At 45.7% G+C, this 15,378-nt stretch overlaps 1 protein-coding gene across 1 annotated transcript in view; it reads left to right on the forward strand.

Annotated features, from left to right (window-relative positions):
• DTX1 (deltex E3 ubiquitin ligase 1) overlaps positions 1–5,477 on the forward strand; it is a 50,804-nt gene extending 45,327 nt beyond the window's left edge. Inside the window, exons 8-10 of the mRNA XM_048514605.1 lie at positions 135–296; positions 1,191–1,280; positions 2,873–5,477. Of these exons, the coding sequence (XP_048370562.1) occupies positions 135–296; positions 1,191–1,280; positions 2,873–3,097 (477 nt within the window). The 3' untranslated portion in view covers positions 3,098–5,477. The remainder of the gene's footprint in view (positions 1–134; positions 297–1,190; positions 1,281–2,872) is intronic.
• Positions 5,478–15,378: the final 9,901 nt, after the last annotated feature.

A 15,378-nucleotide genomic window follows, 5' to 3' on the forward strand; every position in this document is an offset into this window, starting at 1 on the left:
TTCCATCAGTTCCTAATTCCTCTTTTATCTTCCTGCATAAAGTAGGTCTGTTGCTAACCTCTTAAAGAAGCCCCTTGAGGTCCACAGGGAATTTGTTCGCCTCCTTCAATTTATTTCTCCCTTTCTGTCAACAGGATGGCAGTCTGCAGTGCCCCACCTGCAAAGCCATCTATGGGGAGAAGACTGGGACTCAACCACCAGGGAAAATGGAATTCCATATTATCCCACATTCGCTCCCTGGCTACCTGGACTGCAAAACCATCCGCATTGTGTATGATGTTCCTGCAGGGATCCAGGTGAGAGAGGAAAAGAGCTAAGGAACAAAGGGAAGATCAGAAATGTCTGATGTGTGGGGGGGAATAGGGAAATGGCCTATGAAGTTGCATTTTAGATCTTTTCTGTTTTGGGAGTGCAGTCTCTGAAAGACAATGAAAGACACTGGAAGACAGCTGCAGTTTGGCTGTTGGAGCTGCACACTGGCTTGCACTTGGAACATGCAAAGCTGCCATTGCATATCTGATGCAAAGTCCTGGTGTCATCTAGCAACGTATGCAAAGACTTGAGTAATGTGTAGCAGTGCAGCATGAACCAGGACAACCCCTTCTCCTTATACAGGAATAGTCAAAACATAAAGCCCCTGTGTTGATCACTTGGCCTAGATCACCTGCATAATACAATAGTTTGCTTTGCTGCATCTTTTCTCCACTCAACTTCCTTTCCTGCCCTGTTTCGTAGTTCTTACTGCATAGGCTGACTTCTCCTCCTGCTGTGTCATACCCCATCAGAGATGGGCATAAGGTTGGATTGTTTTGAAGCCTCATTGGGAGGAATACCTTTTGACCTTCCAACCCATCTCATGAGCTCTTCTGGGATCTCTGACTCCTTCTTTCACCAGATTTCAGACTTTGAAAATGCTGCACAAGGTCTGCTTTCACAGTCCCAAGAAGGAAGTTCCTGGGCTTGGTGGTCAGAAGGAAAAAGAATTATGACAGTGTGTCAGTTCTGCATAGCTTGTAGAGTGTGGATGGAAGGAGAGGGTAGCTGCTGTAGCCTTATTAGCTGTTTCATTATGGATTTGAAAGGTATAACATTAACCTCTGGATGGGGACTCAGCCAGGCACCCTATAGTGGGGGGTTCTTATGATCCCTGTTGAGGAAACAACTAATTCTCTGAGCTCTCTCTTAACCAGGGTCCAGAACATCCCAATCCTGGAAAGAAGTTCACAGCACGAGGCTTCCCGCGGCACTGCTACCTTCCGGACAATGAGAAAGGCAGAAAGGTACGTGGTCACCTCCGCCTGTCCTTTCATCCCCTTCAATTTTCATTTGCCTTGCAGTACAACTTTTCCTGCTTAGCCTCACAATGGATTTTGGAGAGCTTGCCATATGTTTTGAAGCATATGTCCAAAGCCCCAAAGAACTACAATCTTGCGAGCTTTTTTTTTTTAAATACACCCTGTCCTTTAAAAACCATTGACTTCAGCGGAATTAGAAGGGAGTAACTCTGTTTAGGGTTGCACTGCAAGATATTCTGATATGGGATCTTGTATCTGCTTGGTGAGATTTGGAAAGACACATAGTGTTCCATCAGAATATAAATGAGGTAGCAAGAGGGAGGACAATTTTTCTCTCTGGTTAAGCATACCACAGTTCATTTGCCTGTCCAAGGAAGAAGTATGGCAATGCAACTTGGCTGGGCCGAAGACATTTTGGTACCCAAGACCCAAAATTTCAGTGGCTCCCAACTTCCAGTACAATTCCCCTCTAAGCCAGAGATCTCTTTATAGATAGCTGGGAGCATGGTTTGGTGATAGCATATCTACTTTGAGTGTGGAAGGTCCCATCCTCAATCCACAGCATCTCCAGTTAAAAAGATACAGGTCCTCGATGATGTGAAAGACCTATGTGAGCCCAGAGAGCCCTGCCAGCCAAAGTAGGAAACACTGGGCTTGATAGACCAATGGCCTGCCTCAATATAAGGCAGTTTCCTATGTATATATCATTTATTAACTGTTTTTATTTGAATAAGTTTACAAAAGAAAAAAAACAGCTAACATCAGTTTGAAAGAAAAAGTCTAAGATCAAAGTCTAAGATCAAAGAGTTCAAGATATAGTATTGTCAAAGGCTTTCACAGCCAGAATCACTGGGGTGTTGTGTGGTTTCCGGGCTGTATGGCCGTGTTCTAGTAGCATTTTTTCCAGACGTTTCGCCTGCATCTGTGGCTGGCACCTTCAGAGGATCATGGCCATACAGCCCGGAAACCACACAACTCCTCATGACATAGTATTTGTACATTCTGTCCATTAGAGCTTACCTTCATGGTGTGGGGTTGCAGATATCCAGATACCAAAGAATCAGATCTGCTGGAAGGATCAAAATCGTTCTTTTTTTAACACAAATTGACATCCATTTGATCTCTTAACATAAATGCTTCAGTTCAATGACCTGTATCTGGACCATAAAGAAAAGCCTTGGTAAGAGATAAATGAATGCCGAATTTATTCATTAAGAATTTCTTCTCCTAAAGAAGGCTTGCAAAAATGGACTTACAAAAATATTCTTAAAGCATGTCAATGCTAAAAATCATAATTGCAAATTATGATTTTTACAATCATAATTGCAAATTATGTTGCATAGCGGGAATCAAACTTAACCGAACCTTGGGGTAGCATTCAGATTTCCAGAAATTGTTTATTTGCTAAATTTTGAGATCTGTTTCATCACTTAAAATCCAGGTATTATTCAAGATCTAGTCTCACTACCTCTGCCTCATGACATGTCTGGTGAAGCTCTTCCGTCAGTGGTAGCGTAGAGTAAGAGGCCTCCTGGTTTGCCCATCAGAGCTCAGTTTGTTTACTTTCTCTTGCCCAGGTTCTGAAACTCTTGATAGTTGCATGGGAACGCCGACTCATTTTTACCATTGGGACGTCCAACACGACAGGCGAATCCGACACAGTGGTGTGGAATGAGATCCATCACAAGACCGAGTTTGGGTCCAACCTCACTGGCCATGGGTACCCTGACTCCAATTACCTGGACAACGTCCTTGCTGAACTGATGTCCCAAGGTGTCTCAGAAGCTGGCCTGAAGGACTGAGGAAGCATCTTGGCTCGCTCCGTTCCTCCCTCACACTCTTCCATCTGCTGCGTGGAAGTGTGAATACTGCCTGTGTCTGTCTGCCTGTGTGTGTCTGTCTGTCTCTCTGCCTCTCCACCTGCATTTGGAATAGATCCCCTTCACTTCTCACGTTGCTTCCGCTGCCTTGACTTCAGATTACCTTTGCACAGCAACGCCCGGCTTAGTAGCCACAGAAGACTATGGGGATGCCCCTCTCCTCCTGGACCAGAGTTGCCATTCTTATCTCTAGGTTTTCCCACTCAAGGAACAATAAAGGGATACCACAGGAAACTGCGCAAGTGAGCAACCGACGCAAATGCTCCGCTGTTCCATTTTTTTATATTCTTGGCAATCTGCAATATTCCTTCTGCCCTACCTGTAATATAGCACAATAATGTGCACAGAGATGTTCTATATTACATATATTCAGTTCTTGTACAGGATATCCTATGTAATAGAAGAAATGTATGAAACCACATGGCTGTTGGTGTCCCAGCCTTCACTGTTCCACCCTATGCTCCTCCCGTGCTCGTTCCTTGTGGCTCCTCCTTTCTTTGTGTGATGCCGTTGTCTCTTTGCAGGGAAGCAATAGGAAGGCCTTCTAGTTTGGGAGCCAAGAAAGAGACCCGACGGGTAAAACCAGACGCAGCGTTTTTAACAGCAGGTTCTTTGCCCGTGGTTTTAACCCAGCTTTCAGTTTGCCTTACACACATACATACCAGCAAGTTGAACACTGGCTCAGCTATCAGTGTTGCCCCTTCCTTCATGCTTCAGGCGGACTGTCTAACTTTTGTAAAATTAGATTTTAGAGGGGCATATGTGTCCTTGGGGTCCTTCCCGTGCTTTAGACTTTCTCCCCAGGGAGCTGGAGAAAACGGGTTCCTACATCCCTCAGTTCCTTTTCTTTCTCCCCTTTCTCTCTCTCCTGGAGAACTCACAATTTATTTTCCTCAGTGGTCTTTCTCTCTCTCTCTTTCTTAGTCTTCTGTGTGCTGGGCCTTTTCTCCCCCTTCCAGCCAGGTCTTGCAAAATGTCTCAGCCTTGCCCGACATATCAGAGCTTGTCTTAGACACCCAGATCTGTCTTGTCATTTGGGGGGCCTTTGACCATTCCCATGACTGAGCAGGAGCCCAGCGCAACATTCCCAAGATGTTGCCCTCTGCCAGTCTGAGCCACATCAGTTCTGTCCTCCATTTTACTGTGAGGTGTGGCATGTTGCTATGGTGACCAAATGCCTTCTCACCTTTCCCTTCCATTGCTGCAGCTAGACTCCTCTCTGTCTCATGGCCAAACTAGATATGACAACATTCTCATGGCCACCTTGAGGAGGCCACCGCCATTTAAAAACCATTTAAAAAGGCAGTACTCTTATTCCTCCACCCACCTGCCCTTTTTCAAGTGCTGAAACACGCATGGCGGGGTGGGGTGGGGGTTTAGGCTATTTTGGCACTTGATAAGATGTGGAAGGAGGAAGACAAGAGCGCCTCAGCCCCCTGTGCTGCAGCCCCAATCGGGATAAGGGGCTTGTGGGATTTTTAAACATCTTAAAATGGGTGGCTGCATCTTTATGGCCGTTTTGAGGATGCCATCACATTTAGTTTGGCACTCAGTTACTATTTCTGTTGACCGGGTGAAGTTCATCTCAGCCCACACATATTTACAGTTACCTTTTGCTCTATGAAGTAGTCATAACCAGTAGAAAAAGCAATCTTTCAACTAGGGTCAGAACAAGATCAGTCCTTTTGAATGCTGGGTGCTCTGCCTGCCCTTTGTTTCTGTAATATTAAGCCTGTCTTTGCCCAGGGTTCTCTTGCACCTGATTTCCAGGTTTCTACTTTAGGATCTGCCTCCTCATGGTGTTGATTTCATTTGTGGTAGTTTTGACTGGCTGTAAGCATGTGTTTTAGAGAGCTCTAGAATGCCTCGATATTTGTGTCTTAAGTAGCACAGCAAAAGAAGAATATAATCAGCAATGGTTTCCCCTGAAGCTGCCCCCAAATTCTCCCATTATTGTTAAAAGGACAAAATTGTTTGCTGGGTAATGTGGCATCCCTTCGACAACCTCTAAGGCCACGTGACAATTGCCCCGAAGGGAGCATTTTGGAGCATGCAGCTTTTCCCTCCTTGTATCAGCACCAGCATTGAAAACCTTATTCCAGTCTACACTGCTATGACCCCCACTTTAAGGCTTCCAGTCAATCAAGCAAAGAGAGAAGGAAGGGAAAGTGCGGAAATGTGCCCATTGGGGATTGCTTAGCCAGTATGTTAAAACTGTGGTTGGCAAACATTTTGGAGTCATTGTGATTTGTTTGTGTGGCCTCCTTAGTTCTAAATATAATAAAGAACATCGACAATTCTAGATAGTGTAAAGGAAAATGCTTTCAGACACTCAAATTTAACTCAGGAACAACCACTTAATACAACTCCATCCCATTCCTACAGCTCATAACATTGTTGGCTGCCCTCAACTGACCAGTGGAAAGGGAACTGTGGCAGAGCTTTACAATGAGATGTCTCTTCCGTAGACGTAGAAGGCCTCATGGACAAAGCTGGAATAAGGTAGAGAGGCTAATAGGTGTATGTCAACAGTGGTGGGATCCAAAAATTTTAATAACAGGTTCCAATGGTGGTGGGATTCAAACAGTGGCGCAGCCACACACACGCACCTCCAGTCCCTATTGGGCAGGGAGGTTGCTTTAGTAACCCCTTCTCCGCACTCAGAAAAAATTAGTAACCACTTCTAGAGAAGTGGTGAGAACTGGTTGGATCCCACCTCTGTGTGTCAATGAGGTCAACCATGGGAATGTGAGCTCTGGCAAGTAAGTGCTGGCAAGACTAACTATTGCCGTTCAACATAGGAACTTAGGCTTTCCTGCTTTGTTATGTAAGTTGTTTGCAGAGTCAGCTGTCGGAGCAGGATTGAAACAAGAAGGACCTTTAGCAGCGAGAGAAAGCGGTCTGCAAATGGTGTACGCAGCTCCCAAACCCACAGGGACAGGCCTGGAGTCAGCATATCCAGCAGCAGGGCAGTTTCCAAGGGCTTTTAGCGAGGCCTACTGCTGCTGACCCCTCATTTATGCCCTCCCTCTTTCTCCAGCCCTTCCCCACCCATTTTCCCCATCACCTGTGCTCCAGACTCCATGTACCATCCAGCATCATTTGGGAAGAGCATGTCGGTGGCGTATAACCATAGTGCATCTGACAGTCATGGCACCAGCCTTCATAGCCATGCACATTACCAAGTTCTGTCATGCAAGGGTTGTGCAGGAAGTGCTAGCAGCTGGGAGTTTCGGTGGATGGAGGGCTCATGAGTAGGGGAAGGATGCACAGGTGGGGCATGGGGGGGGGGCAGAAAGGGAGGCATGTCCTGGGGGCAGGCTGATGTAAGGCCCCTGGGCACTCTCTCCCTGGGGCCTCTAAAATCTGTAACCAGCCCTGCCCGGGTACATACACTAAAAAAGGGGTCAAACATTGTCTTTATTGGTCAAACTGCCATAGGATTCTGTGAAAAGCCCTTCTTTTTCCCACTGAGGGGATGTTCACAGCCTCCTAAGATTTTGGGGATCTAGGTTCATTTTAAACTGTAAACCTTACTCTCAGTTTCCAAGCTTTCTACAGGTAGTGAGTATATAGGCTTTTGGTTCACTGTTGTGAGGTAAGTTTTGTGGTACACTAGGGCGGATTCCGCATGGGCCAAAAACAGCAGTGTGAAAATGGTGTGAAAGTGGTGTAAACCCTTTTACACTGTTTTAAACCATTTTACACTGTTTTCACACCGCTGTTTTTGGCCCAGGCGGAATCTGCCTAGGATATTTTTTTAGATCACTGAGGCTGGATTAATATATTAACAGGTAGGAAGATTTACTTATTTACAGATATTTAAATGAACAGCACAGGTCTCCAGGTAAACCAGCAACACAGGTGGAAACCTGAGGCACAAAACTTCAACTAATTATGATTTCACAGGGTAGTTAAGACTTTTTTTTCAATGCTTTCAGGCACAAACAGACTTTTATTGACTAGGCGCTAGGTTGGATCCTCTCTCACGCACAGGATTCCACCCACACCAGCCTGCCCTGTCCCCAGAGACAGACAAAATTATGCACGGTCTGCTCATCATCAGAGACAGGCCTAACAATGGAGCACTCTCTTCTCTCCCAGAGACAGAGCTAAACTGCTGTGCCAGACCACCAGGCAGGCCACCCTTTACTGAGTCTGCTCTCTTTTCTGAGGGAGACTTGAGTGGTCACTGGAGGCAGATCTCCAACGTCTCATTTCCCTTCTTGAAGATGACTGAATGCTGAAGCAGCACTCCTGCAGGATCATCCGACTGGCTGATTTTCCCTTTGGGTCAGGGCATCTTCTTGTCCATCTCAGATCCCTGACCGGGTAACCTGCTTGCTGAGGAGCACCTTTGACATGATGCGGAGGGTGTATCGATTGCCTAAACCAGCAGCTGCACATTCGCCCCTCTTTTGTCATCTGTTTTTTTAATGTGTGCTGCGGCACCACAGTCCTCCATGTTTTTTACCCACCAAGGACAGCCAATTGCATGGGCTGAAGAAGCATGAAATCCCATGATATCTTAGTAGTAGGTAAGTAGTGCTAAACAGTGCATCGGAAAGGGGAAATAAATGTGTGGTTGCTGTTTTGGGCCGCAGGTGTGGGTTTGGGGTTCAAAATCAAAGCAAATAATAGCTTGTGTATGGAGGTTAGACATAGGCTAGCATAACTCTGCAAAAGTTGGTTTATATAGATCACCATTGTGTGGGGTTTCTCTGTCCAAAGGGTTCTCCCCCCACAAGTTCAGTCCCACTATCAGGCTGGAGCAGGGCTCCTTGGCTTTCCTGATTGCAACCCATATCATTAAATTAATAATGGGCACAGAAACCAATCCAGGGCAGCTTTTTCCACCTGTTCCCACCTTTATCCTCTTGTATGCTCCTCTCTGCCTGCTGTGTGACCCATCTAAAGAGAGTATTTCACACCATGTCAAACTTGGCCCATTTGCACTACATTTCCCCTCTCCTCCTGCAGGAGCAAATGTCAAGTGTATGGGAGTCAGCATGGCTTTGAAACAAGGCTTAGCATTATGGTATCTTTTTAATGGTTAATCTCTGGAACCCAGGAAGTGATGATAAGGAGAATACCTCAGAGCATGTGCAAAGTGCCTTTCTCTCACCACTGTGCAACAGCCATGCATACCCCCATACTGTACACAAACACATCCTGGAAAGGTTTCCAGGGCACAAACTTCCTACCTGTAGCGTCTCTTTGAGCAATGTACCCCAAAAAAACTGGCCTCAGCTTTATGCTTTTTATGTTGTATGAAGGTGGTCGAAAATTCCTCTCCCTCCTTGCTAATTTTTTCCCCTGTAGCATCTGGAAGTAGCTATTTTCAGAATATGCCAGTTCTGTTCAGAAATGCTCCTGGCTTGCGCCCAGTAAATCTGCCAGGGGTTTAGCAGGGAGCTATAAGGAAATTTGACAACATTCCTTGTGGATTCCATGTCCTATGTAAGTAACTTGAGGGCCAACATGATGAGGAGGGAAGATACTTGTGGTGCTTTTGAAGGGTGAAAATGTCCGTAATTTATGGCTATTTTTGCATCATCTGAGTCCGGAAACAGATGCTGTGTGTATGCCTTTTTATTTTTTAAAACGGATTTTGGGTGTGTTGCAGTGAAAGAAAACCATGACTTAGGAATGGTACTTTGTCACAGTGATATGTAGATTTACGCACAATACCAGTTTCGGGGAAGAATGGGCTTCCGGGGATCCTTCTGTACATGTTCCAAAGTGTCTTGAATGGGCCATGACTGCCTTTATTGTACTGAGAATCTCTGTGCAAGCATCAGTGCTTCTAGGAAGGAGCATTGCGGGCAGACACCGTTCCCCTCCCTCCCCCCAAGAAGGCCAATACACAGGGGGAGAGGTTTGCCTCTTGTACAGCCGCTGCCTGGTTCCCCCTGCTACACGAAAGTGATTATTTAGCAACAGTGATGATATAAGAAGTGAACGACCCAAGACAAATGTCCTTGTGCCAAATCTGCAGCAAGCTCACGCTCAGAAGGGTTAGCCGAGAGCTGTACTTGAATCCAGACCTAAAAGGTCGCTTTTCCTCCAACCAAGAATCCATCCTGCAAAAAGGGGGCCTGAATGTATAACAGGCACTGCTCTGTTACCCCAGCCAGAATCATGGTCCTAGCTCCTGGTATGGATACCAGGCTTGACCAATCAAGAGGCTTCATGCTAATGTCACATGCTTCATTTCCATTCCCTGCCGGAAGAAGGCTATGAGGCCTTAGCATTCACACTCCTCACAGGAATCAGTCACAGTCATGATTCAGGAAGTTCTCCACACAAGCGTGTGCAGGATACAGGTTCAGGAGATACATGAAGACCTAGAAGGCAGCTACGTCAACAGTTCAACATGTCCCATATTGGAGGCTAGTATTGGTGGAATCTGGCTGGGTTCAATCACTCTGTGAACAACAGTCAGAAAGGCAAAAAACCTGGGGTACTATTCTCTTTCCACTGAATTTGTTGGCTTAAAACAACAAAAGTTTTCCAAGTCGTGCAGAACTCTTCTTCAGCCCACCTTAAGCGCCCAGTTTGCATTAGAGCAAGAATAATCTTTCTGCATCACTTCTTTTGTAAAATCAGGTTTGCCGTTCCCATGCCTGTTCTCAAGAGGACAACCATCTTCTGCAACTTGTTTTGCTTTGTGGGCTGCAATTCTCCTTTGGAGGAACAATATCTGGTTTAACGACTTTTTGCAAAATAATAATGTGACTCTTATACCCACTCAGTTTCTAACCAATGAGGCACAGAAGGCCCCAGGTGAACACCATTTGTCACTTCTTCAGGAAGTCCAGGTTTTTGCGGATAGCAAGCGGTAGGGAACTTGGGTTGTTGGAAGTTGCAAAAGATGGAGATGTGCCATGTGGCCTCCCTGCCAATCCTGAAAGTCTGGCAGTTGGTATGAACACCAGTGTGAGCTTTACAAGGGAAGTGAGAAGATCACCAAGAGCTGTAAACTTTGGAAGTTTTATTCAAAAGACTTGAAAAACTACCTGATGTAGGGTTGCCCAATTAGGTTGGGAAATTCATGAAGATTTGGGGCTTAGTGCCAGAGGAGGGCAGGGTTTGGGGAGGGAGCTCAGCACAGACATGATGTCACTCTAGCACTTCCATTTCTCCTGGACTCTATGGTATACCATAATGTTTGCCCTCTACAGATGGCTGTAGTCTGGTGATCGGTTGTAATTCCATGAAAGCACCAAGTCCCACCTTTTGCTTAGTAACCTTAGCACAATGCAGCGGGTGCTGTATTGTCTGTGTGCAGTGGGAATTATTTCCTCTGGTTTGTGAGGGGTCTAGCCCAAGATGTTTAGATAATTTAGCTCTTCAGCCCCACTATATGAGAGCCACAAAAATCCATTCTTATGGGGAGGCGAGGGGAGAAATCTATTGTCTAAATCCATATCTTTCCCAGAATTAGTTGTGGGAGTGAGGGTTGAGTTAGAGCAGCCCATGATGGAACTGGTTCTGGTGTCTCATAGAATATCCACCCCTGGCCTGCGCTTCTGAGGGAAGGGAAATTGCTAGATCAATAGCATGGTTGATTGAAGTTCCCCACAGGAGATCTCTAAGGGCTTTGTAATTTTCTCTCTCTCTCTCTCTCTCTCTCTCTCTCTCTCTCTCTCTCTCTCTCTCTCTCTGTCTGTTCATGGCCAGCATGTGCTGATGTCTTTACAGATTTATTCAGTAAATGTGGAATCCAAAGGCTACCCGTGTGCTGCATTTTTTAAACATTCCAAACTTCAGGAAAAAAAGCTCTGCTGACACAAAACCAGTTGGCCAAATCTAGAGACAGGGCTTCTCCCCGCCCCTTTCTTAGCCCAGTTGTTTTGTCCCCCAACACCATTATTTGTGCAAATTAAAGACATTATTACGTTTGTGCTCATTTCTGTTGCCTTGCACTGACTTTTCCCTGTAAAATGTATGCATCTTTCAACATGATTTGTGCCAATAAAAATGTATATATCACAAATGCTGTACAGATAAAACTGTATATATCACAAAGGCTGTACATGTAAATTGCACCCACGGTGTAAACAAATCTTCAAAAACAAGACTGGAAAACGGAGAATGAAAATTGTTGGCAGAAAAACTGGATGAATGTTCAAAGCATGCAAAGTAGAAAACATCTTGCTCATCCTTGACATATATTCTGCATTCTCTTCCCAACCACAGCTAGGGAAAGGTCTCCAGAAGGTCCATGAACGGGGTGTGGAGGTGACAACTGAGCATACTGTCTTATAACGTGGAGGTTCTACTTATATTATGGCTTCTCTGCTTTGACATGCTGCTTCACAAATGGGAACTACCTGGCCATATCACAAAGGTGGCAAGTTTTGGTGTCTTCCAGTACTTCTCCAGTGCCTGGAACACCTAAGAAGATTTTGAATCGCTGAGAGTTACATCTAGGACCGGTCAACAAGAGGCAGGCACTGCCTTGGCCAATTTAGATGAGTTAGAACCAAGGTACGCTTTTGCTGTGCACCTGCCTTACCTATTAGGTTGAAGTGCTGATTGTCACCATTAGTTCATGAAGAACAAGGGGCTGTTAAGCAAAGAGCTTTGGAATGACAATGGTGCAAAATCTGTCTTTGTGACTACATACCAAATGAAGACATTTCACAACATGTGGGTACAACAAATACGGTAATGCAAAACATGGAAGGGTGCCCAATGGGAGGGTCCTAGATCTTACCAGGATAAGGAACTGATGATTGCAGATTTTCCCCATATTCCATACTTCCCAGCAGCCCTCCCAGTGTTCAGAAAGTTTATTCCCAATATTTCCAAACCTGAGCCTGGAATGAAATAATCTTGAGTACTTCTTCCAGCAGCAGAGTTCCACGGGTGGAAGAAACAACACGGAACCATTTTGCCTCCTCCCTACTACAACATCCTGACCTGCATGACTCAGTCCATCTGGGTCTTGCAACCTCTGGAATACACTTTCTTGGAGTTGGAAGGGACTGCTGAGAAGGGGGGGGGGGGTCTACAGTCCTTGCATTTGCAGATTCCAGCTCAACAGACTGACTTCTTGCCTTACAGATTGGATTCGTGGGGATCAAAAGCATCTCCTTTACAGACCTGTAACTTGCTGGATTGATCCAGTATTCTGGGTCAGGATATGGTCTGAGGTCTTGTGACATGACAACCTCACTGAAGTTAAGCCAGTCTGGTTCTGGTCAGTGGATGGGAGATTTCTTGGTACTATATATACCCTTCCCTGCAGTCCAAAGCCCCCCAAAATAATAATGAAGCATATATGAAATTAATAATAAGGCTGAGGATTTTTTAGCCCATGGTGGTAATAATGTACTTGAGATAGACTGGAATGGTGGAACATTAATTCTAGTTAATGAAGGAACACAGAAAAACAAGTCAGATTTAGGTGTTTAGAAATGGCTTGCGGGCAGCTCAAGAGAACTCAGTTTGCATACCTTATACTTTTTTAACATAAAAAAGTTCATAGAGTATCTTGACCCAACAAACACTCAATCTTGAAACCCAGCCTAAAGGACCATACTTGTATTTTTGCCTATTCCATTTCAATTAACACCACATTAAAAGTATCATAAAGAAATTTACATAGTTAAAAATCTGCAATCTGGAGAGAAAAAAATCACACAAAGGTTTTTATTATTATTTAGATTTTGAACTTTCCCCAAAAGCTCAGAGCAGGTAACACTTGGAACCAAGTAATAAATACTGAGATATAGCTAAATCTTTATTTTTAAAAAAATTAGCCACTAAAATCACACATTAAAAAAAATATTAAGACTGACAATGCCAGATGACAAGAACCACAAAGCTTTACAAATACTGACGGCTGTGATTTTGTCAGGCCAGGCCTGATGTTCCACTTAACTATAGTGTGGAAAGAAAGAGAAGTTATTTATGTATGTCTCTGTCACATTTGCACTTCATCCTTTCTCCAAGTGGCTCAAGGTAGTGTGTGTATGGAATTCCCTGCCTTCCCCAGTGTTATCCTTACCCCATATAAGGCAGATCAGACAGAGAATGACTAGCCCAAAGTTGAGTACTGGGGGGAATTTGAATTCAGGTCTCTCTTTGTCCCAGACCAACAGGAGACAGCCAATTGGCGAGTGAGCATCCTACTATAGCTGATTGGGGGCCTACTGGGCTTTCCCTGCCAGAAATGAAAAAGAGGCTGAATTGGATGCAAACAACCTACAGTTTAGTGCACAGGTGTCAAACTCACGGCCCTCCAGATGTTTCGGACTACAGTTCCCATCACCCCCTGCCAGCACCATGCTGGCAGGGGATGATGGGAACTGTAGTCCAAAACATCTGGAGGGCCGTGAGTTTGACACCTATGGTTTAGTGGAAGAGCATTTGCTCTGGATTCTGAAGGGTTTGCATTCAACCGTCAGCATTGGCACTTGGGTACCAAGGCTGCAAGAAGGTTTCCTTCTCTCTCCCCAAGACCTCAGAGCCCCCCCCCAACTACCTCATTTCCGCACAGGTTAGGAAGCATCCCCCCACACTCGGTCATAGCATCACAGAGCATCACATCCTCCAGGAGTTCCTGTGCATTTTCCTGATCTTTCGGGAAACATCACAGTAATGCAGAGATGAATGTGCTGTCGGTTGGAAAGTTTGGATTTACCCTGCAATTGTCTCCACGGTCGTCATTTTCTCCTCCCATACTGGGGAGAAAGAAGGGAGGCCTTGGGGTTTTTCTTCAATCATCAATTTCATGTTGTTATTTCAAAGTACCAGTGTAGCAATAAGTATCATGGGTTCTGTGAGTTCCTAGGGTTTTTTCCAAAGTAAATGTACACCCTTTCTGTTGTGAGGGTGTGTACACATATACACCCCCACAGCAGAAACACACACACACACAAACACACATATATACTGGAAAGATATATATACCGGTATACAGTGGTGGGATCCAAAAATTTTAGTAACAGGTTCCCATGGTGGTGGGATTCAAACTGTGGCATAGTGCCAATGGGGCTGGGCGGAGCATGACGGGGGCGTGGCCGGGCATTTTTGGGGCGGGGCATTCCTGGGCAGGGCTGTGGCAAGTACGCAGCTGCTGCGCCAGTCCTTGGGCGGGAAACGAATGCATGCAGGCGCAGGCTGCCACGCATGCCGGTGCACCTCCTGCTAGACTGCTTCAAGTTCTGCGCGCTACTGCTGAGAGGAGGGGGCGTAACTAAGGCAAAAATCACATGGCAAAATCACCAATTAGTAACCCCCTCTCGGCACACACAAATAATTAGTAACCTACTCTCGGGAACCTGTGAGAACCTGCTGGATCCCACCTCTGCCGGTATATGCTGGAAAAGACCCAGTGGCCCATGGGAGCAGGGTCAGGTACTGCTGAGGGGCCAGGGCAGGGGAACCTGCCATGTGGAAATCCCATTGCTGCTTGCACCACCAACAAGCAAGAGGTAAATGAAAGCAATTTGCCATTGCCCACCTCTGCTTCGTAACCTAGGACTTCCTTGGTGGTCTCTGTGCTACTATGAATCACGGCCAAACGTGCTTGGCTTCCAAGATCTGATGAGATCAGACTAGCTTGGGCCTAATTCAGGTGTGTGTGGGGGTATGTATGCAGATTTTCTGCCTTATGCAGCAACCTCTCCTGACTAAGGACTTCATCTGCACAATCCTTATTCTCCCTAACTAACTTGACCTGGGACAGCTTGCTGATGGTTTCCAACCCACCACCTGACTGGAAATATTTCAGTATTTTTTCCAGGCAGTTTCCACATTATTGAGAGGGAAAAGAGAACTCCTCCCAGCGGGTTCCAGGATCCCCAGAGAGACACTGTTGCACACGGGGTTCTCAGGTGCGAGCTGTGATTTATGGACTATTTAGCACAGCCACTCAGGAAATATGCTTCGTGAGGCAAAGTTGACATCCTGTCAGGTCCCAACTGTCACCCACCAGGTTGCAAGACTGGCCTGGCAGTGTTTTCCATGGTGATCTCTCCAGCAGAGGGGCAGCTGTGGGTTGTGTGAGCGAACGAGAACGAGATGAGAGTGATCTTGCTAGAGTTTCATCAAGATGGGCTGGCCGCCAACACACCGGCCAGTACAAGCCACATGGTGCCCCGCTCCAAACACCTGCTTCCGTTTGCTTGTCCTGACCTGCCTTTGGCCCTCTAGGGAAAACCTATTCTGGTCTACCTATGAGTCATAGC

This window comes from Sphaerodactylus townsendi, linkage group LG13, assembly GCF_021028975.2.
Source record: "Sphaerodactylus townsendi isolate TG3544 linkage group LG13, MPM_Stown_v2.3, whole genome shotgun sequence".
Classification (NCBI taxonomy): Eukaryota; Metazoa; Chordata; class Lepidosauria; order Squamata; family Sphaerodactylidae; genus Sphaerodactylus; species Sphaerodactylus townsendi.